The sequence below is a fragment of the Hydra viridissima genome, unplaced genomic scaffold (assembly GCF_058129835.1).
Source record: "Hydra viridissima isolate aposymbiotic clone 2 unplaced genomic scaffold, HvirCarnegie_v1 scaffold_4, whole genome shotgun sequence".
Classification (NCBI taxonomy): domain Eukaryota; kingdom Metazoa; phylum Cnidaria; class Hydrozoa; order Anthoathecata; family Hydridae; genus Hydra; species Hydra viridissima.
Genome location: NW_028324303.1, coordinates 4,695,300 through 4,717,794, shown reverse-complemented (window position 1 = coordinate 4,717,794; position 22,495 = coordinate 4,695,300). Strand labels below are relative to the sequence as shown.

The following is a 22,495-nucleotide window of genomic DNA, read 5'->3' as shown; positions in this document are numbered from 1 at the left end:
ATTGGAAAATCAACCGTGTGGGGTTGGAAACAATCAAGATCAATTGTTCGGTCATTGGTAGAATCACCGAAGACTAGAGAGAATCTATTTCATATAGAAGTAGCTTCACTTAAAGATTTTTTTGAAAGTTTGCCAAAAATGGAGTCGCACTACTGTCACAAATCAACATCTAAGAAATATAATTTACTCAAATGGTCTACAAAAAAATCCTTTTATAATTTTTGCGTGTCTGAATGGTGTTTATCGAACAACATTGCCCATTTGTCTGTAGCAAGATTCAACAACACCATGGAGACCGAAAATATTGCTCTATTCCAACCTAAAAAGGATTTATGTGAAAAATGTTTTTTACACAACCTTGGCTATATGTCAGACCTAGACTACAACCAGTACATGCAAAGAAAAAATTAGACACGAATTGAAAAATAGAAAGACAAAGAACAGGAAGAGTTTGTTTTTACAGTTGATGTACAAGCAGTTTTGTTTGCGCCCAAGTCAAATGTTTCTTCTCTGTATTATAAAACGAAGCTATGTGTTCATAACTTTTGTTTATTTGATCTTACAACAAAAGCCGGATACTGTTATTTGTGGAATGAAATTGAGGGAGGACTAAATGCTGAAGAATATGCAAGCATATTGGGGAAATTCATTATCCGAAAATTTCTTACCAGACTCAACAGGCAAAGCAATATTAAATTGATTTTATATAGTGATGGCTGCGTGTCACAAAATAGAAATTCAATATTGTCGAATGTTTTGATGAATATAGCTATTTCAAAGCAAATAAACATTGAACAGAAGTATTTAGAGGTTGGGCATACGCAAATGGAGGCCGACTCAATGCATGCATGTATAGAGAAAAAACTAAAAAATAAAGTTATGAATGTACCTGTAGAATACAACGGAGTTTGTAGAAGTGCTCGGAAAAAACCAGAACCCTATGATATTTCTTACCTGACGCATTCATTTTTCAAATTATTTGACTCAATCAAATTTTATAAATCAATAAGACCTGGAAAAATGAAAGGGGACCCCAAGGTATTGTTTTATCGAATACTTACACACATTTTTCTTTGAGCCATTGCATTTTTTTTACTTTTCGGTATTTGGATTTATTACTAACACAAAATATGTTTTTAAGGTAACTGACATTCGTGGCTTACAATATAACATGGATGGCAACATCTACTATAAGCTATGGTTTACAGATGAGTGGCTGTTGCTACCGCAGCGTCGTGACAAGCTTATTACCACTAAGGATAATTATTACAACAATCATTAAATTATACAATAACCAATAAAGTTACTACGGAAAATCAGCCAACTCCCAAAATAAAATTAAAATTTGGTTATTAAATTGAGTCAACTCCAATTATTCCTCCTAAGTAATAAATTAAATTAAATATCCATAAAACTTTATTATAAACCTATTTCTGAATTAATAATCTACAGAAGTGTGTTTTGAAATTTTTTTATTCCATTTAATAATAAAACTATTCAGTTTTTTGTTGTTCCTGAACTTTTTATGAAAATGGAGTTGGCTGGTTTGCGGATTAAGCCATCGATATACCTTTTTAAGATATGGGTTGTTTATTAGAGATCGCTTTAATCATTTTGCTTAATTGATATGGATCTAAAACCGCTAGCCATAGTTACACAAAAAACTTTTCTGTCTTTCTCAGAGGCTATCATTATGAACATTCTAAACTCTCTTTTAGAAACTGATCAGGCTGTCATTGAGCGCATTTGTATAGATTTTTCACTAGTGTAATGTAAGGTTGATGTAAAGTAGAGTTGTGTACGTAACAGTCTATATATATATATATATATATATATATATATATATATATATATATATATATATATATATATATATATATATATATATATATATATATTTGAACGACATATATTGGCAATATAAATATATAAGTATATTGCTAAAATATGTCGTTCGGATATAATACTAATCACTCCATATAATTTTTGTTTTTTATCAAAAACTGCGGAACATAATAACATTGTGCTTTATAAAAAAAGTGTGTGCATAGTGCACATCTCCAAATCAGGTGTGGTAATTCAGACACTTGTGCGTTAAGTATTTTAAACTAATTTCTCTTAAACTGTGGTAGAAAGTAAGTGAAATTGATAAAAATCTAAGATGTTTGTATTGTTTACGTTAAGCCATCTCCAGTTCTGAAAAACACGGAGTTAAAACAATTTTATCCTCGATAATTTTTTAAATCGATTTTTCTAAATGGAATACAACGAAGAACCTTCTTCACTTTAATTGTACGGCCATTCAACACGTTTAACATAAAAAGACAGTCATTGTATAATTGAATTTTTTTTTTTTTACTTTAAATACTTGTAACTTAAAAACTAAAATTGTAAAATAATTAAATTGGACTCGCTTTTAATCTATATGAAATAAATAAAATTAAATGTATCAGAAAGCATATTTTTTATAAAGAATGCAAAGTAGTAATTTTACGAATCATAAATGACCATTTTTTATTTTATGTGCCTCGAATTCAAAAACATTTTCAATAGATGTCTGTAGAAGAATTTATTTTTGATGGGGAGTAGTCCGAGTGATAAAAGGAGCTGTTGTCCGAGGTTTAAGGGTAGGCAACTTTTTTCTTAGTTTTGCTTTCAAAAGAAACGTTATTTGCAACAATTTTGCCTCTAGAATTGTAAGGTATATTTTTAGAGCAATATTAAAACACGAAAAGCTGTTGACTAATCTATCTCAAATGAGGGATTACTGGCGTAACCATTTCAGTATATTATGTCTACCATGTATATTATATATGTATATTATATATATAATATACATATACATATATATATATGTATATATATATATATATATATATATATATATATATATATATATATATATATATATATATATATATATATGTATATTATACATGTATATTATGTATGTATGCTATAGCATATTAGTATATTACGTTTTCCTTTTAGTGAACATAAGTAAGAAGAGTATAAAATCATCAATGAATGATTTCTCAATATCGGATGGATATATTTCAGTTAGTGAATTGGTCCGCGGTAATATTTCTTCTATGGCAATTGAACTGTCAACAAGGAAACTGAACTGTGTAACAATCTGGTATATGACTTTTATTGTCGTGCTATTTCTATAACTAAAATATTCATAATACAATAGAAACACTAGATGGGGAATCTGTCCCGTCTGCTTTTTGATAACAAAATTTTCTGTCCCATCAGTATGAATATAACACCTGATGACTAAAAAATGAGACAAAATTTAAATCAATATATGTATGCTATTCATAATCATGCAATTGAAATAAATTAGTATACTTATAGGGAATTTAATACTCTATTAAAATTATATTATAGTTTTAAAATATTAAATAAAATGGCTCCGTATAAAACAAGTTTGCAAGAAGACCTAAGAAAACGCATTTGCCAATTTAGAAATTCGCATCTGGAAAAGCCGAAAATCTTCACAGTAAAACACTTTCTAGATGAAGGAGCATTGAAAGCGACCATGTATCGTGCTCTAGAACGTGTAGATAAAAATTTAGGCTATTAACGAAAAAAAGGAAGCGGTCCAAAGGCGAAAAAATGGACGAAAAGTACATAGACCAATTGAAAAAAGCATTTGATCATAATCAAGGTGTTTCACAACGTCAAGTAGCTCGAAGATTCGATTGTGACCAATCGTATATATCTAAAATTCTTAAAAACAAGACAAATATTAGATATTACAAGAAGAAAAAGATTCCACATCGAAGCGAAAGCCAACTAGCTCGAATCAAACCTTTGTGTCGGCATATATATCGCAACTTTAGGAATTTTGATTTTGTCTTGGATGATGAATCATATTTCACATATGCGAATACAACATTGGCTGGCAACGATGGCTTCTATTCTAGCAACGTGTCATCTGCAACTAGCGACGTCAAATTCAAAAGAAATAAAAAGTACGAGGAAAAGGTGCTAGTCTCTTTGATTATATCGCCCAAAGGGACTTCAAAACCAATGTTTTTTGAAAGTAGCCAGGCAATCAACAAACAAGTATACATCGGATGTCTCCGCAAGCGGTTAATACCCTTCATTGATGAATATTATAAAAATGAAAAATACTTGTTCTGGCCAGATTTAGCTAGCTCGCACTATGCAAACGAAGTGGTTTCTTTTCTCGATGCCAATAACATCAAATACTTGCCAAAGATAAAAAATCCACCCAATGTACCAGAAGCTCGACCGATTGAGGACTTTTGGGGTCAGTTGAAACGCTTAGTCTACGAGGCTAATTGGCAAGCAAGAACCATTCCTCAACTCAAACGGCGTATCGTGAATTGTCTTAACAAAATGGATCCGGAAGTGGCAAAACGTTATGCCTCAATGACTTCAGTTTGTCTAGGTCGAATTGCTTTTAATGATGTTATTGAAAACCAATAAATATATTTTTTTAAATATCATATAATTGTTTATTAATTTATTTTAAATTAAATTTGATAGCTATGTAACTATGGCTATAATAACAATTTTAAAGTTGTCTCATTTTTTAGTCATCAGGTGTTATCTAGTGTCAATATCTTTTTATGCAGTTTTTATGAGAGCGTTTTTGCAGCAGCTTTTTTTTTATTATTATACTAAGCTTGTACAAGTTTCAACTTTTGTGTAAATGCATGTATTCAATTTTACTGAATTTATGACAACCTATCCTAAAAACCTTTCACCAATCCATTTTTTTTTTTATTATTTCATGAACCTCTGTTTTAGCGAGTAAACACAAAACTTTTTTACTTTTAGTTTTTCTACTTTTTGCTTTAAAACTTTCACTGATTTTGATTGAAATCCTGCTCCACATCATTTTACCTGTTAATACTTTTGAAGTGTTCTAGGATGAGGAAGCATTTTGGGGAACGTTTTTCGGATATACAAGTCAGCTCATGGAGAATAAAAAAAATAGAAAGAGCAAAGCTTTTTATTTTCATTGGGTATGCTTTAGTGCAGTTTAATTTCATTGGGTATGCTTTAGTGCAGTTTAATTTCATTGGGTATGCTTTAGTGCAGTTGGATTTCATTGGGTATGCTTTAGTGCAGTTGGATTTCAGTAGCTGCAAAAAAATTGTTTTTGTATAAGCAGGTATTGTGTCCTAAAAATGTTTAAATCAAAAAAAATAAATAATCACCAAACCTGAAAATAAAGAAGGCCTATATAAAATACTTACCATTATTTTTTGTAAGTATTAGTGACTGAAAGTTTGAAGAAGATTTCTTCATTAATCATTTCAGTTTTCTTCATATGTTTAAGCAGAGGTTGTAAGCTATATTCACAAACTGACTTTACTAAAGACGCGTGTAAACTTTTAATATTTGCTTAACTTTAAGATATGTTACATTTAAAATGTTGTTTTTACAGCTTTTAATGGTCAAGCTTTAAAATTCTAACTTAGCAACATTAAGTCTCTTAAAGTTTCCGATAGAATAAATTAACAGCTTTATTTTTAGACCAAAAAAAACTTTTATTTTATAAATAGTATTGAAATAATATATTCAATAATATGAACCTGTAGCTTTTCTTTAAAAAAATTCAAAAATGCATAAATGTCTTTAAAACTTAGCTCTGATCGTACATGAAACCATTTAAGGACAATTTTTCATCTGTTTTTCTACTATTATGAACTGAACTGAATGCAAATATTGGTTTTAAAAATCAAGCGTAGGACTTTGCATAATACAATATTGAAAACTTTTAAGTTATTAAAAGATGTAAAGAAACTGAATTAATCAAATGTTCAATTATACATTCAATTAACCAAAGAAGAAGCGCGCAGATTATTCGGGAAAACAGATGATTGTTCGTATGCCACTTGTACTCCGCATCCACCTAAATTATTGCAGTCAATATAGTTATGACGAAACTCAAGTGGGGCAAATGCTATGAGAGTGTTATTGTTTCCAGGGAAGCCTTGTAAAGTACGGGGTTTTTCTTTTTGCTGCCAAAAATACCAAATTGCATCCAACATCCCATGATGACACCAAAACTCGGGAGCAAATGAAGCGTAAGTCGTCTGCATATAACCTCCTAAAAAACAATTAAAAACCTAACTGCAAACGCTCGTATGAACAGGTCATGAAAATACTGTTAGAGTGTATTGCAGGAAACAAAAATTACGAGCCCCTTTTAAACGCACCAATATGATTATGAAGTAGGCTATGCAAATATGTTCTGAGACGTATTTCAAGTTGCTCAAAATCTTTAACAGTTTCAATTATATTTAAAAAGATTCTGTGATCAGGAAGCTGTCCATGAAATCTCCGACGTAAGCATGTTTTGAAAGCTGGTTTTTCGGTTGAGTTGAAACAGCTATCATCAAACTTGTCATTTATCTGGCAAGTTCGTATGGCAATATCTGGAGCGTTCCTAAAAGCGCATTTAACATATGACTTATCAATTAATATGCCATATAAACTATTTACAGTCCATTAAGTTTAAAATCTTTTATTACTTTACTAAATATTAAGTTGAATGCTTATCTTGTAACTTTTGGTCCAAACAAAACAAAGTGTTACCCTTGCGGTTGCCATTTGTGAACTTCAAACTCCCCATCATCGACACAATACCCTTTGCTTGCATTCCCATTACCACCAAATCCACCGTCTGCATCCCACATATGATAGTCAGCAGCTTGACTCCATGCTACTTTTGCGAAGTACGCCCAGTTCCATACAGGTACAGTTATGGTACAGTCAACTAATCGAAGCAAGTTTTCAAAACCTAACAAATACCTATATAAAAAAGTAAAGACAGATACAATCTACTTATATGATAATATTTACACGATTACAAAAAACACTCCCTTACTTTCTATGCCATGGAAGAAACTGCTCTTTCTGATGAAGACCACGGTTAAAGTAGACTTGATGAATATTGCAATAGTTTAAAAAGATATCTTTGAATTTGGGATTAGTTGATAGCTCTTTAAGTGCGTGTATGTATCGTTTTCTTTCATCTAAATCCATCGATGAAAACTCTTTTCGGATACGTTTGCAATTAATCATAATGCCGTTAACACATTCGCATTGACGCCGACACTCATCAAAAGCAGAAGTGTTAGGTTTGACTGAGAGTTTAACAGGGTCAACTTGGTTTTGACAAGCTTTCAAGTTTGCTAAAAAACGTGTTAAACACTATATATTCAAAAATATAAGTTATGATATTTTTTATTGACAGAACCGATAATAATTACCTTGGTTTCATTTTTTTAAAGTTCTTAGATGAAAAGAAACTCAGAAAATAATTGCAAAATGATGTATAAAAAATCTTGTGTCACAAGTAATCAAAGTAAACTATTTGAAAGTAAAACATTTTTAGTTATCTTGAAGTAATGGCAAACGGTGCGCACCTTTTAAAAATGGCAACTTTTCAAGTATCTTTGTGATTGAACGACCTTGAATTTCGAAAACGTTTCCGTTTTGTTTCGTTTTTATCGCATCTTTAACCCCATTGTTGCTAATCAAGTTAATTAAGTATACTCTAAACTTTGTCTTCAACAACCAAGCGATTTTTTCAAATTCTTTGTTCAAGAACTGTTTTTTAGCTACAACGATGATTATTATGCCCTCATCTTGAAGAAAGTAACCAAGATCCTTAATGCTCTTTTTTAATGCCTCAGACAGACTCTGCGTTCTTTGAGATTTTCTGCCAAACAATGCATCAAGGAAAGTTTTAACTTGAGAGTTTTAACAAATAATCTCTGCAAATAGACAACTTGCAGAAGAAAAAAATGAAAGCTTCGTTTTTGTTGTTAAATTTAATAATAAAAAAACAAAACAAAAATAAATAAGTCACCTGTAGTTGAGTTTTTCTGTTAAACATTTTCTTGTTTGAAATTCAAATATACTTTGTGACGTTCCGCTTGTAGAATGAAGACTGACCTGATAATCAGCAAGTGATATTTGTTTCAAGGCTTCTTCAATCAACTTTTTACAGATGTTTGTATTCTTCGAGTCTACGTCACTTACAAACAAAATATTGGTACGCTCTGCTGCTAAATTATTTTTAATGTAAAATTTCAGTCTTATGAATTTTTAAAGTTATTCTACTAAATTAACATCAGTTTTTCCTCTACAAAGAAAAAATTACAACATGCAAAATTCTCTGTAAGGTTTTTCATTTTAGTCTTCTATATTTATTTTCATGGAATCAATGACATATAACAAAATATTTATTTTATACTCATTAGCTTGATGAAGAAAAAAAGTGAACGGAAGCTGAGCAAAAAGTGTAGAGTTTCTTAGCAACTAAAACTTTTTAAATTATTTTCTTGCTCAATGAAGCGAGTTTCTAATAGTCAAAAAATCGTTTATTTAAAACTATATATTTTAAATTCAATCTCAGCATACTTTTTCCCCAGCAGCCCCCAATGAAAAAATATGTGATCAAGCTGATTGTATAGAGAACGCTCATGTTGGCGCTTGCATACTCTAACCCAAGAACAAACAGTTATAAGCTTATGTTCAAAATATTATTTGGCAATGAAGAACGTTATGTTTACAATATACAGAGATTTTCATCTATATTTTCAACTACAGCACTTCCGCATATTACAAATATTATTTGTTTTTTTTTTTTTTGAAATATTGGTAAATCATGGGGATATTAAAATGCAAAGATAATTTAAGCAAATAAAATGCTGAAAATCATAAACTTAACAATATGCGGTTTTAGATTTTCTGAAGCTGGTGTTTAGGGTTTCTTGCCTAAATGTATTCTTTAAATAAACATTGATTTCTTTGTTTAAATGTACTCTTTAAATAAACCAATAGACTGGCATGGTTTTCAAGACCAATGTTCACGTTAAGGTTATAAATGCTTAGAAACATAAGCAATTAACAATTACTTCGTATCACACCATTAAACTAAGTTATGGTAGAGTTTCGCCAGAGTGAAGCTCGGTAATAATATAAACTTGCTATTTTTATTAAAGATGATAATTTTACGCGAATTATCAGTAGAAACACGGTTGACAATATTTCCATTGTGATTTGAAAGATATTGAATGGGACACATGGCAAAAAACTTTAAAACACCTACTCCAATGGTATGGAACATTTTTAAAAAGTAAGAAGAAACTTAAAAGTGAGTGTTACAAAATAGACTTCAAAAATTGGAAAAAGTGTTACACAGAATATCACGTGAATCTAAAGCTATTATTGCTTTAAAAGGTGGCTACATAAATGTGAGCAAATTATAAATCAAATTCATTCATTTTTCATGTAAATTTAATCAATAGTAATGAAACATATATTTGAAGTAATTTTTTTTTTTTTTTATTAATTTTTCCCTTCATTTGTAAGTAAAACGTCGAAAACATTAAAAAGTGTCGTTCGAATTATTACAGACGGCAGTGCACATGCGTGATATTTATCGTATTATTATTAACACGGTGAATTAACCAAGTTATTACTTAAAATTTAAAAGACATAAAGTTTATTCGGAATAGACTAAACGAGGTAGAAGAGTAAAGCTGATTTCTTACCAGCTAATTTCCGTAAAAAAACTAAAATTGTTTATAAACTTTGATATTTTTAATTGATTTTTACACAAATTACTTATATTGTGGTACCTAAACATTGTTTTTATATTAAAAGTATTTAAGATTTAATTTGTTTCCAACTTCAGTATTGTTGCGCTAATTGATACAAATTTTATTTTCCAAAAGGTTTGTTTAAAATGTATATTCTGTGGGTAAATGTTAAGGAATGTCTTTTTTGATCTGAGGGGGAATATTTGACTCGATGAACTTAAACATAAAGTATAATGGTCTCCTTAGTTCAATCTTTTTAAGTGTTCCGTACTCGGTAAGATGGCGTCCTGCTCTTTTATTCCCGTGGCTCATTTATAGATCCGTTCATATCTTTTAAATCAGTTCATTATCTTTATTGATTACGAAATATCTGTTTTATGGTTCCTGTATTATTTTTATATGGATTTTTAGTTTAGAATATAACTATAATCAATCACTGACAGATTTGTAAATACTGAGTTAATGTTCATATCAATGTTTTTGCTTTAAAACTAAATTTTACTAACATTTACTCATGAAAATAGATAATAAGTCTAAAGTAGAGAAGTTAAAATTTGTTTTTCTATCTTAGGCTACTATTATGGCAGCAACGTCTGTTCAAGTTTTTGGTCGTAAGAAGACAGCAACTGCTGTAGCATTTTGCAAGAGGGGTAATGGTATGATTAAAGTTAATGGTCGACCACTGGACCTCGTTGAACCAGTTACTCTTCGCATGAAAGTTCAGGAGCCTGTTTTACTGTTAGGTAAAGAAAGATTTGCTGGTGTTGATATCCGAGTTCGTGTCAAAGGTGGTGGTCAAGTGGCTCAACTATATGCAGTTCGTCAAGCAATATCTAAAGCTATAGTTGCATACTACCAAAAATTTGTAGATGAAGCCTCAAAAAAAGAGATAAAAGACCTCTTAGTGCAATATGATAGATCTTTACTTGTAGCTGACCCAAGACGTTGTGAAGCAAAAAAATTTGGAGGACCAGGTGCCCGTGCAAGATACCAAAAATCATATCGTTAACATTTTTTGGACATGTATTTTTTTGTTTAAAAATACCAGTGGAAAATAAAAAGTCCATGTTTAAAAGTGTGTGATAATTTTTTCTTGTCCGTATTTTAGGCATACAATTTTATTCCTTACAAATTTTAGTTTTTAAGTAGTAAAAAAAAAAAAGTGTTTTTCAAAATAATGTTTAATTATCCTTCTAAATTGTTGATAGTTGATAATAACTCCCCACTTTTAAGTGATATTCAACTTTCATTTAAATCTTAGGAATAAATTAGTCTAACCTCTATCTAATTTACTAGTAGAAAGGCTAATAGGAAATGAAACATAACTGCGCGGTGAATGATAAATTATAGGAATTTCAATAGATCTGGCAATGTTTTGTGTTGCTAAACATTTCCTTAAGTTTGGGGAAAAGATACCAAATTATGTATCACGGTCACTTCAGAGAAGTGCACTTTCTTTTAATTATGTGGATGTTATTATAGTTGGTGGTGGAATGGTGGGTACTTCCCTTGCATGTGCACTTGGTAAGTAACCTGACTTACTTATGGTATTGTGTATTGAGTGTTAAGTTCAAATAAAATACAGTTGAAATACTTTTTTTAATGATTTAAATAATTTGTCATCTAGTTGTTATTCAAAATTATTCCACAAAAAAAAAGTTTTCAAATATTAAACATAAAAAAAAAATCTAACAAACAAGCTGCATTTTACTTAATTGCTAAATATAATAATATTTAGTATATCATAGGTCAATCTCCGTATTTTCAAAACAAGCATATTTTGCTATTGGAGGCTGCACCAGCATCTTCAACAAAAGATAAACAAAACAAAAGGTATGATAATCGTGTATCTGCGATTGCCCCAGGGTCAAGGCATATACTTGAAGGTATGAGACATGTTGGTTTTCTTTATACTGTTAATTTTTTAAAGATACTTACCATTGAAATTTTATCAATTTTTAAGTATCATGCAATTTTTTATGCCAGCCATAAGCTAATGGCAAAATCTTTTTACAAGTTGTCTAATAAAATGGTCTAAAAAATTACTTGTTCTTATATAAAGGGAAAATATACATAAGGGATGTTTATATACTACTTTTAGAGAGTGAACTTGAAGTCTGAATGAATTTTTTAAATTTGCAGTATGAAAACAATGTCTCTATTAGAATATTTTTTATAAAACTCGTTTCCTCACAATTTTTTAATAACACTAGTAATTCTATAGATATTTGTGTATGGAATGAAATTGAGAAGAGAAGGCTTTGGAGTTTTAATAAAATGCAGGCATGTTTTAACATTATTTGCTAAACTTTAATCTATAACATGATTTACATTCGTTTGATGATAGTTATGAATTCATTTTCAGTTGCTTAACAAACTCTACACTAGTAAAGCAGCTATATTTTTATTTCCAAGGTATGGGATGCTTGTTCACTGGGGGCTATATCATTCAATTCTAATGATATTGGTGCAGATGATATTGCATATATCATTGAAAATTCTGTCATCATTGAGAGCTGTTTAACAAGGGCAAAACAATTAAATCAAGTTGTGGAAATATGCTATCAAAGTAAAATTGAGCATATTGATTTTCCCTCTCATAAGGTTTGTATATAGTGTCATATAACTTTCAAAACATTTCACTTTTCTACAAACTTTAAATTTTAAGTGTTAAGTTCTCAATAAAATTGGTTATTCCATGTCAAATTAGCAAGAAAAACAAAAAGATGGCACCCTATGTTTTCAATTTTGTTAGTTTTCACATCTGTTAAGCCTTATATATGTATACACACATGCATACAAGCTTTAAAATTTTTAAAAACTTTTTGACAGCTTTGTTTTTCAAAAAGTCCTACTATCATATTTTTAAAAAGATTGAATTTTTATAGCTTCTTCAAAAAATCAAAAAATTAGAAGCTTTAAATATAATTTTGTGTATCTTTTTTTTTTTTTTTTTTTCCCTTAGATAAAACAATTTAAAAAATTCAATAAAAATTACACTGATCAACACAATTTTGCTGGTTTAGATTTAGTGGTTATTTTTTACTAATTGATTTCAATGCAGTGATTTCAAAATTGGCTTCCTTTTTTATTAATTGGCTTTTCTAGGGTGAAATAGGTTCAAAACATAAGTTTATAACAGTCGAATGAACTGAAATGAACAATTAGATACAGTATACCATCATGTTTTTTTTTTACATAGAGACATTAAAACAAGTGACATTCATGGAAGAAATTACTCCAGATGCTCTCATTGAATACTTTGATAGCAGTCTGCCATGTGTGTGTCTTATCAGCCTTGACATCTATTCTCTATCACTTTCAAATCTTGATGAAACTTTTCACTATGCTCATTGCTTACTTTGCCAAGATCAGCAGGGAGCTCATCAAGATGACGATAGGTTTCTAAAATATGTAGCAACAGGTTAGGCAAACATGGCTAAATTTTAAAATAGTCATAGATAAAAACTTACCCAATATAAAAGAAAATATTGACATTTGAATTTAGAGACCCCTAATTACTTATAAAAAACATCTGCCAAAAAATAGTCAGCAAAAAAAAAGTTTTTTTGTTGACCAGTTCTGTGTTTTTTAAAAAATTTTAAAGAGGTAAAAAAAATTTCTAAAAATCTAAATTTTTAATGATGAAGCTATAAAAAGTCTAACTTTTAAATGATGACAATTGCTTTTTTTGTTGTTTTTAAATGTATAGTTTTTTGAAAGTTATAAACTAGTTCAACTTTTTCATTTATAATTTAATAAATTATCTTTGAATTAGTTTGCTATATTATAGTATAAAATATCATAACAAAGAAGTTTTGTGTGAAACTGGGTTGAAACATGTTGGTGTGTTGAGATGTTCAATTCTTCAGGATATTATATCATGGGAGCACCTACTAAATTTTTTCTTATTTTTTTTAAGTCTTAAGTAATCTTTATATAACATTTTTATTTAGGAAGAAGCTAGTGAGGAACTTGTTTCACTTCGTCTATCAGATGGGCGTTCTTTTAAAACAAAGCTTATTGTAAGTTAATATCACTAAAGTATATCCAAGATTTGACTTATTTTAAGTGAAATGTATTTCTTCTCAATACTTTTACACCTAAAACATAAAATCTTTATTGGGTTGGTTAAAAAATTATTAAGATTTTTTAATGCACTTAATTTTTTTTTTTAATAGAGACATCAATCAAAAAATATAAGAGTATAACTTTTATAGGCCGTATAAAAGTAGTGAAGGAGAATGAGAATTCCCCAGTCCAGCTGAAGTAATTTTTTCCAGGTCATTTTTAACACATGGTTATACATCATTATAAATGAAACAGATTGGCTTTTGCCAAAACTTGCATACATGTTGCGATTGGTGGCTTAAATTACTCTGCCAATTTGCACTTTGTCATGCTGATTTGAGATGTCATAACTTACCTCTCAATATTCAAGGCTTCTTTGAGATCTTACTTACACCTTAATTGAGTTTTATAAACTGCATGTGCTTTACTTTTCCCAAAAGTATCTTCTCTAAATGTTTTTTTAAGGTGCTGATATAATTGATTAGCATTCAAGTTTGATTTTCTGACGTTATAAGCAAGTAGCTATAGTTAGTTGTGTGATAGTATCACTTGTTGACCCATTTTTCAATCTGCAATGAATAGATGAGGTCCTGTACATTATTACATCACCTAAAAGGTTCTGGGATGTCTAGGTGTTTAAAAATCTTTTTCTAAGTTTTGGAAACTTATAACTTACCCAATTAAGTTGATAAAAGTTTTGAAGAATATAAATCATGTATTTTTAATGTTTAATTAAGTTTACTCATTCTTTTTTTATTTTACCTAAAGTTTTTTCAATGTTACATTTTCAGTTAGGTGTTGATGGCTTTAATTCCTTTGTGCGAAAAGCTGCTGGTATTGGTACTGTCAATTATGATTACAAACAATGGGCACTCGTCTCAACATTAAGGATTGACAATAAGGTGTTTTGCATATAGGCAATTAAATTTTTACTTGATAGGTTAGGGTTCTGTCTGTGTAACTTAACATTATAGAAAGAAAATGCTAGTTCTTTTCTTGAATTTTTTTTTTGTTTGTTTTCTTTTAGTTGAAGGATAATAAAACTGCTTGGCAACGCTTTCTTCCAACTGGACCAATTGCATTATTACCAGTATTTTATTTTTTTTTTCTCCAAAATATGATGATGATGATGATGATGATGATGATGATGATGATGATGATGATGATGATGATGATGATGATGATGATGATGATGATGATGATGATGATGATGATTTCTTTTTCAGTTGAGCAATGACTATAGCAGCTTAGTTTGGTCAACTACTAAAAATCATTGCAAAGAATTAATGAACAAAAGTGATGAAGATTTTGTTGGTTGTATAAATGAAGCATTTTTATCTCAAAATTTAAATAGAGTTGGAAATTATATAGAAGACTTCTTTCGATCAGCTTTGTCAATAATGCAGCCTGGTTAGTTATTTATAAGAATTTCAAGGCTTTTTTTATTTATTTATTCTTGATTTGTTTTGTTTTTGTTTTGTTTTTTTGTTCTTTGTTTTTTTTTCTAAGTTAGAAGGCAATTTTTTAATTTTATTTAGGTCGTTATGCTTCTAATATTAGGATTTCCCCACCTCAAATTACTGAGCTGGTACAAAGTAGTCGTGAAATGTTTCCATTGTCTTTGACTCATAGTCCCTCTTATGTTAAGACTCGAATGGCATTGGTTGGTGATGCTGCTCATAGAATTCATCCTATGGCAGGGCAAGGGGTAAACTTAGGGTTTGCTGATATTGCATGTTTGGTCCGTGTTATTGAAGATGTGTTGAGCTGTGGTGGAGACTATGGTTGTTGTTTTTTTCTTATTTATGCTTAAATTGTTGTGTTTTGCATCATTAAAACTTAAAACATTTGGTTTTAATCCATACATTGATGCTTTTGTATTGAATCCTTTGATTTAATGTCATAAAATTTAGTTTTAATCGTCAATTAAATTAAAATTTAATATGGAAAAATCTCATTAAACTTAGAGTAAATTCTTTTAGCACTTGGTAAGTAATGTAGTGCTAAATTATTCAAAATAAGTGTATCATAGCATATGTTAAAACACTAATATTTTCAGTTTTTAAACTGCAAAATGCTGCAAAGCACTACACTACAATATTAAATTTATAAAACCGTAAAACTTACTTTTAATATTGCAGGTTTTTCATATGTCTCTTTATAAACTTATTGTTTGTTTTTATTTTCTAGGTACTTTGGAGAATTTGATGGCTTATGAAACGCAGCGTCAACGTCATGTCTTGCCTGTTATGTTAACTATTCATGGTTTAAATAGTTTATTTTCTACATCCATGCTTCCAGTAGTGCTTGCAAGATCATTTGGGCTACAAGTGACAGATTCTTTGTCATTAGTTAAGGTTTGTTTTTTTTGTTCTTCTCCTTAAAATACTCCAATAGAAAAACAGTTAAAAATAAGTTAAAAAACAACAGTTAGGAAAAGTAAAAACATTTTTAAAAATTTAACTTATTAACATTTTTTTTTTCTTCTTCTTGACAAGCAGGGTGTAGTTCTTTTCAACTTATACAATTAAAAAATCATTTAAAACTATTTAAGAAGATGAAATAAAATCGTATCAAATAAGCGATCTCCAATAAACGTTAACCAGCTTCCAAAACGTTTTTTATGTTATAAAAAAAAATCGCCGGTCTTTCCACTTTTTTCTTCAATGATGTGCAGTCAAAAACTGTTAATGGTTCTTAAAATGGAATAAGAAATTCAGAAAAGTTGGAATCAAAAATTAGTACTGGACAAATAACTAAATAAAATCTAGGAAGTGAAAGGCCCTGACTTTTTATCTTCATGGTTTATGATCCCTCAACACGCAACGAATTTATTTTCTGTTAATGATTATTTTCACAAACATTAAAGAGAGATTAGATTTTTTATTGGAAGAAAGTTCAGTAATAGAATAGTTTCTTCTCTTAGATTGATGTTTTTTTCTTTTCTTTAGAATTTCATATCAAGACAAGCAATGGGTTGATCTAAAGAAATAATTTTGAAATGATTTGTAAATATATTCGTGAATTTTCTTTATACAACAAATAAACTTCAAGGCTGCTTGGCTAAACTAAAAGATAAAAGCAGTTTATCATTCTTTTAAAATGTTAAATTGCTGAAAGTGATCGAATAATTAGTAAACTATTATAAGTTTTTCACGTCGCGGCACGTTTATCGGAAGTTTTCCGAAACTGTTTTAGTCGCACTAAACTTTACAATCCTTAAGATTGTATTAATATTTGTTCAACATAACATAACGGCTAGGAGTTGCTTCCAATATCAGATATAGCTCTCTTTAAAAGACAATCTAATTTAATGCGATCGTATGCGATTGCAAATATCGTAAAGTATTTGACGCTCTAAAAACCTGTTCCGTAACGATTTTTGTATGTGTCACTTTAACCTCAATCTGAAAATGCAATAAAAGAATCAAAAAATTGAACTGACTTAGAGGCTCTTGTTGAGCGAGCGCACTATCAGATGTGGTTAGAAAGAACCCATGGCGTACTTTACAACAAGTCTCCACCGTGTGGATGATGCTAAAGACTTTAGGTAAACCTCTGCGTCTCGGAATCGTTTTCTCGAAATGAACACCAGGACAAGCATAATGAGACAAAAGAAAAAATTGTCCAGGATTAAAGTTATAAATCGGGACAATAATTTTGTCCCGGATACCATCGTCTGGTCTCGAATAAAAAAACAACGAGACGCAGATGCTTAAATAAAGGCGAACAATTTGTTCTTTCATATTCTGATACCCGCACTGGCATGTTGGATATGTTTCAACAAAAAAAAAACTATGGCAAAGAAAGACCTTTTGATCTGTGTTTACGTCTATAAAATTAAATTTAATGGCTAAAATGCTTCCTGTGTATAAAACTGAATAACATTTTCTTTATGGACAAACTTGTTTTCTTTTATCTGCCATAAACACAGCTGGTGGTTATGTTTTAATTTTAGTGATAGTGACATTGTAAATCAGGGATTTTTCAGGGATTTCGAGTCAGATGGCGTATCTTAGCGAACTAATGTCAATATATATCTTTTGCATGATTTTGGGCACCTTTTAAAATATATTTCCAATTATTGGATAACTTGATTTTGTGTTAACAAGGGAAAAAAGTTTCCGAATGCTCATAGATTGCACTATTACATTAATGAGAATCAAATCAAATGATTAAAATGTCTAAATTTACTGATGTTGCTGCGTTTCACAAACCAATTGGAAAAAAAATTTAACTTGTCTAAAAGAATACTGTGAACAGTGTGTGGCTTAAAATTTTATCCGGAGTTAAAAGATCTTCACGATATTATTTCTTTTCTTTCAATAATAATTGATCATTGGAGTATTGGTAATGTTCATAACCCTTTTGCAGATGTATTTAATCCAAATAAGTATGCTATTTTCTCTTCAAGTGATTTTAATCTTTAAAAGTTGTTAGATTTGGAAAAATGGCTAAACGTTTTAATTGTTTTAAATATTTCACAAAAGCTACTATAAAACTTGTAATGGAATTGTGGAATTGTCAAAGTTCTTCTTTTCTACGAGTGCTGCATATATTTTGATTTCTGTACAACAAATACTTGAGAAACTTGGTATTATGAAGGCAAAACTACTTTTGCAATTAGACAGTAACTGGTGTTGATCTATTTTTTCTTATACCTGGGCATTCTTGTGAAAAATGTGATTTTTAAAAGAAGAAAAATATTTGATATTTCAAAAACCTATCAGAACTAGCAAATATATTGTTAATAGATGTCAGTTTGACTTTGATTTACTAAGCCGGTTTGTTGTTGTTCGAAATGATGAATATGCCGATAATTCGTACTTTTATTATAAGAAATTCAGAAATTTTATGGAGGAAATCAATCGTCGAGTATTAACTGTGTCTGGTGATTTGGTATGTGAATGGGTAATATATTTCTATATTATGTTTCGCGAAGCAGCTGATAATACACGTATTTCTTCTTTGTGCAATTTAACGATGCATATCTGAATCATATCAATTAAATATAAACAGAAATCATAGGCTTATATTAAAACTGTTGTAATTTGTATTTTCAAAGGTCTAAAAAAGAACCAAAAAATTTTTTTTTGAAACTCAGTGTTAAGTAATACAGACTAACAATAAAAAAACGGCATTTTTTGTTGGAAAAAAAATTGTCTCGGTTTATGACGTCATTCACACGATGAGCAGGCCTATTATAAAATGCGCCATGAAAGAACCTCAAGGCCAACTCTGGTACAAGGCTTAAGTAGCACTTTGTTCCCCTCAGAGAAAAGGTATGAGAAATTAAAGGTGCTTCTAAGCTTCCTGAAGAAGAGACTAGTAGCCATCCTCATGCCTTGTTCGCAGTTGATGTCCAACAGTCAATCGTTTTGTCATCAATCAATTGAAGCAGCTTGATAGCACATGAAAGATATATACAAGATCCATCATGCAGAATCTTTGATTGGTTTTAGGGTTTTCATCAAAACCTACGGATTATTGAGTACCACTTCCAGTACTGGAAAAATTCATATTACACTCTAAGGGGCATTATTGTGTTCCAGCAGAATGGCACTCTTGCTTACATTTCAAAGAATACTCAAAACGAGCTGCAGGATTGGATTCTTGTTAACATGGCAAGACTCTAGGTTAAGTGAATTTCGATCGCCGGTTGCTCAAAGGGTTTTATCACAATTAGACTTCTCATTCGAGGCGTTCATTGAATTTAGAACTTGTAAACGTCCCAACAAGTATCAACTCCATGATGTCTGCTAGTAAAAAGAAGTGAAACGAGATACCCTACTCTACATCCAGGTCACTATTTCCGAACTCAAGATTCGACTTAGTGGGGTCAGTTCCTGAAAGTAGGTCATATTGATCAAGTATGGGTCTACTACGTTCTAGATTTGTACGGATGGATGAGCCTGATCGTTGTTATAGATAAGGAATAATTCATTATGAAATATTAAACTGTAAACGACAAGACTTAAATTTATGATTCTTTATGGTTTAATTTTTCATAACGTATAATTCCTTGTTTATCCCACCATACAGAAGTTAAAACAATTATGCCATGCCGCACCTAACGTAAGCGTAGAGTGCTTCTAACCCTAAGAAAACAAACGATTTAAAAATGATGAGAAAGAAATAAAAAAGAACAAAATTAAAAAACGATGAGAAACAAACTTTTTAAAAGTCTAATTCTAGTAATTTGATAAATTTATCAAATTTAAGGACTTGTGATACTAAATAGATACTCATTAAAAGTTTTTTAACTTCGACCTCTGAATAATTATCTATTAGTTTATTTAAACGTTTATCAACTTGCTAGTAAAAATCGTTAAACAGCTATAATATTGTTACAATGATAACATCAATGTAAACATTATTGAATTTCTATTTGTTACCGCGAAACTAAATTTAAAATTTGTGTGTTGGTTTTTCTTTTTTATGAAGTACTGGTCCGCTATCATTTATTTTGGTTGTTTTTTTCAGCACTTCAATTCATAGAAATATTAAAATATCCAGTGTTAAGATAAATTTACTACAAATGCGTGTTTCTTTTCAAAAATGAAATACTTTAACTTCAAAAATTGATTTAAATTTAAAATTACATTTATAAATAATTTTTCGAAATCTCTTTAGATCCGTCATTATTTTCCCATATTTTGATATTTGAAAAGTTGGTGTGAAATCTTGATAAAAATTTTAAATATCATTTGTTTTCTTACTTTATTGGTGTTTAACTTTATAAATTCATCAGAAGGAGAGTTTTTCATGACTATAGACAACATTTTACTGAAAATGTTAAAAACAGTAACAAAAAATCTCACTCTGTAAGCGCTTAAAATTCAGAGAATTAAATTCCAAGTTTAGAAAACTACAAAAAATGTCAGGACTGAGATGACGTCAGACTTGTTAAGACAGAATAAACTTGATTATTTTTTTAAATAAAAAATTTTTTAAAGTTACCAAACGGATATAAAACTTACTTTATAACGACGCTTTTAATCGATCCCCGATTACAAATCTTTTAAATGTTACACAAAAAATTAATTGCAAAAGCGAGAAATCTTCTTTTATTGAGACTCACTTCTAACTTGCATTGAGCTTTATATAATTCGTTTTGACTATTAAAGCATATTAGTTTCGTAAGTGCATTTCAAATGCACGAAACATGAGGCTTGAGCAATTTAAACAACTTAAGAGTAATCGTTCCACTTTATGTCGTTATTGCAACATTTTAACGATCATCTTGACAATAACGTGCTATAAAAATTCAACCATTCGGAAATTTATAAGGTGCTAATAACAATTACACAGCTCGGAAAATTATAACAAGGTGAGCTATAGCCTGTAGTAGCTTATGTGTGTGTGTGTGTGTGTGTGTGTGTGTGTGTGTGTGTGTGTGTGTGTGTGTGTGTGTGTGTGTGTGTGTGTGTGTGTGTGTGTGTTTATAACACACACAGATATATCTTATCTGAAAATATTTGTAACATTATGTGATACAAAATATGCAACTTATAATATACCGATAAAGACAATTCAATTGTTTATTTACAGAATGAATGCTACCATTTTGTTTTTTTTAATTAATTTGTTGGTGTTTCGAGAAGTGACCTCTGTTTGCAGGCCACAAACAGAAACTCCTGATGACTGTCAAACACTTTGTCTACACACGATAGATTGCGTTTATTTTACATGGAACCGTGTTAACTTATTCTGTTACCTTAAAGTAAGAACTTTTAGCAAGCTTAAAACTTTTTTTTACTATTGCTTCTTTTGCAGTATCTAACTTTATAGGTTGCATTACACCTAACCAGCTTTTTCTCTTCTGGATCAACAATAATTTAAACAAGAAAACTGATTTTTGTTGTTGATTTAAAAAAGATTGCATCTTAAATTTTTCCAACATATATCGAGTGTTTAACTTATTGTATCGCAGATAAAACTTTTTGATTTTTAAAATACGGTTTTATTTAAACTTTTTCCTTTTAAGGGAAACAGAGGTTGGGTAAAGATTAACTCGGAAGATTGTGTCGGAGGTAGTGTTGGAGGATCATTAGAAGAAGGTATTGATTACAACGGTGGCGATTTACCTAACTGCTCTTAATGCCCCTTTTTTTTTAGAAAATTTAAATTGTAAACAAGATTTTTGCAAAAATATGAATAGCTTATAGATTCTATGGTTTGTCTTTTCTTGACTCCTTGTTGTCGTAGGACGTAGGAAGCAATATAGTGAGTAATGTAAACAAAGAAATATGTATTAAACGGAATAAAAAGCCAAAATTTAAAATTAAAATTTCATTAGATTTTTTCTTTATTGAATTATTGACTTATCTTATTATATTTTATCTAAATACTATCTAATATATAAAGCCCAAAATTTGTATGTGGGTGTGTTCTTTATACAAATCCACAGTTTTGATCCGATCCTCATCAAATTTTAAACACAGGTATGTATGTATGTATGTATGTATGTATGTATGTATGTATGTATGTATGTATGTATGTATGTATGTATGTATGTATGTATGTATGTATGTATGTATGTATGTATGTATGTATGTATGTATGTATGTATGTATGTATGTATGTATGTATGTATGTATGTATGTATGTATGTATGTATGTATGTATGTATGTATGTATGTATGTATGTATGTATGATGTCTCTGTCTCTGTCAAAAGACCAAATAAGAGATAAATTCTTTGGCTAACATCAGAGCTTTTAAAGTTAAATGGCTTCTTCAAAGATAAATCTAAGATTATATACAATTAAACCTTTAAAATAATTTATTTAAAAGATTGGAAAACTAGGTTATGAGGCTCGCTTA

General features: G+C 29.9%; 5 protein-coding genes across 7 annotated transcripts; 4 read left to right on the top strand and 1 right to left on the bottom strand.

Moving 5' to 3' along the window:
- Nucleotides 1–3,621: 3,621 nt before the first annotated feature.
- On the top strand, nt 3,622–4,461 carry LOC149889481 (uncharacterized). Its single transcript, XM_090085125.1, has one exon. It carries the CDS (start codon nt 3,622–3,624, stop codon nt 4,459–4,461), a length of 840 nt encoding a protein of 279 aa, XP_089941251.1.
- A 1,068-nt stretch (nt 4,462–5,529) lies between these two features.
- Nucleotides 5,530–8,552, bottom strand: LOC149889480 (uncharacterized). Of its 3 annotated transcripts, none has more exons than XM_090086516.1 (7): nt 8,416–8,552; nt 7,862–8,060; nt 7,416–7,711; nt 6,875–7,181; nt 6,583–6,798; nt 6,204–6,433; nt 5,530–6,094 (listed from the first exon to the last, which is right to left on the bottom strand). In XM_090086516.1, exons 1-7 carry the CDS (start codon nt 8,477–8,479, stop codon nt 5,817–5,819), a joined length of 1,590 nt encoding a protein of 529 aa, XP_089942642.1. In that variant the 5' UTR covers nt 8,480–8,552; the 3' UTR covers nt 5,530–5,816. The 3 variants fall into 3 exon arrangements, with proteins under 3 accessions (XP_089942642.1, XP_089942643.1, XP_089942644.1); XM_090086517.1 differs by lacking the exon at nt 8,416–8,552 and adding an exon at nt 8,249–8,300; XM_090086518.1 differs by lacking the exons at nt 7,416–7,711; nt 8,416–8,552 and having other exon boundaries at nt 7,862–7,978.
- A 1,217-nt stretch (nt 8,553–9,769) lies between these two features.
- LOC145183486 (small ribosomal subunit protein uS9) lies at nt 9,770–10,674 on the top strand. Its single transcript, XM_080058848.2, has 2 exons — nt 9,770–9,873; nt 10,171–10,674. Exons 1-2 carry the CDS (start codon nt 9,811–9,813, stop codon nt 10,606–10,608), a joined length of 501 nt encoding a protein of 166 aa, XP_079914974.2. The 5' UTR covers nt 9,770–9,810; the 3' UTR covers nt 10,609–10,674.
- Nucleotides 10,675–10,744: 70 nt separating this feature from the next.
- LOC145183283 (ubiquinone biosynthesis monooxygenase COQ6, mitochondrial-like) lies at nt 10,745–16,751 on the top strand. Its single transcript, XM_090084891.1, has 11 exons — nt 10,745–11,123; nt 11,348–11,485; nt 11,824–11,882; nt 12,015–12,203; nt 13,556–13,624; nt 14,462–14,572; nt 14,698–14,760; nt 14,897–15,080; nt 15,209–15,454; nt 15,861–16,027; nt 16,622–16,751. Exons 1-11 carry the CDS (start codon nt 10,970–10,972, stop codon nt 16,649–16,651), a joined length of 1,410 nt encoding a protein of 469 aa, XP_089941017.1. The 5' UTR covers nt 10,745–10,969; the 3' UTR covers nt 16,652–16,751.
- Nucleotides 16,752–20,841: 4,090 nt separating this feature from the next.
- On the top strand, nt 20,842–21,842 carry LOC149889479 (uncharacterized). The gene is made up of 3 exons (XM_090086102.1): nt 20,842–21,000; nt 21,222–21,393; nt 21,658–21,842. The coding sequence occupies exons 2-3, from the start codon at nt 21,223–21,225 to the stop codon at nt 21,769–21,771; spliced, it is 285 nt and encodes a 94-aa protein (XP_089942228.1). The 5' UTR covers nt 20,842–21,000; nt 21,222; the 3' UTR covers nt 21,772–21,842.
- The last annotated feature ends 653 nt before the right edge of the window (nt 21,843–22,495 follow it).

Excerpts from the sequence above, each read along its gene's own strand:
- LOC149889480 (XM_090086516.1), bottom strand. The coding sequence starts at position 8,479 with ATGAGCGTTCTCTATACAATCAGCTTGATCACATATTTTTTCATTGGG. Across the intron at positions 8,061-8,415 it reads TGGGGGCTGCTGGGGAAAAA|CAGCAGAGCGTACCAATATT; the intron begins GTATGCTGAGAT and ends AAAATAATTTAG. Across the intron at positions 7,182-7,415 it reads AAAGTTGCCATTTTTAAAAG|CAAACTTGAAAGCTTGTCAA; the intron begins GTGCGCACCGTT and ends CACGTTTTTTAG.
- LOC145183283 (XM_090084891.1), top strand. The coding sequence starts at position 10,970 with ATGTTTTGTGTTGCTAAACATTTCCTTAAGTTTGGGGAAAAGATACCA. Across the intron at positions 11,486-11,823 it reads GTCAAGGCATATACTTGAAG|ATATTTGTGTATGGAATGAA; the intron begins GTATGAGACATG and ends GTAATTCTATAG. Across the intron at positions 14,761-14,896 it reads GACCAATTGCATTATTACCA|TTGAGCAATGACTATAGCAG; the intron begins GTATTTTATTTT and ends TTTCTTTTTCAG.
- LOC149889481 (XM_090085125.1), top strand. The coding sequence starts at position 3,622 with ATGGACGAAAAGTACATAGACCAATTGAAAAAAGCATTTGATCATAAT.
- LOC149889479 (XM_090086102.1), top strand. The coding sequence starts at position 21,223 with ATGAATGCTACCATTTTGTTTTTTTTAATTAATTTGTTGGTGTTTCGA. Across the intron at positions 21,394-21,657 it reads ACTTATTCTGTTACCTTAAA|GGAAACAGAGGTTGGGTAAA; the intron begins GTAAGAACTTTT and ends TTTCCTTTTAAG.
- LOC145183486 (XM_080058848.2), top strand. The coding sequence starts at position 9,811 with ATGAACTTAAACATAAAGTATAATGGTCTCCTTAGTTCAATCTTTTTA. Across the intron at positions 9,874-10,170 it reads TTTTAAGTGTTCCGTACTCG|GCTACTATTATGGCAGCAAC; the intron begins GTAAGATGGCGT and ends TTTCTATCTTAG.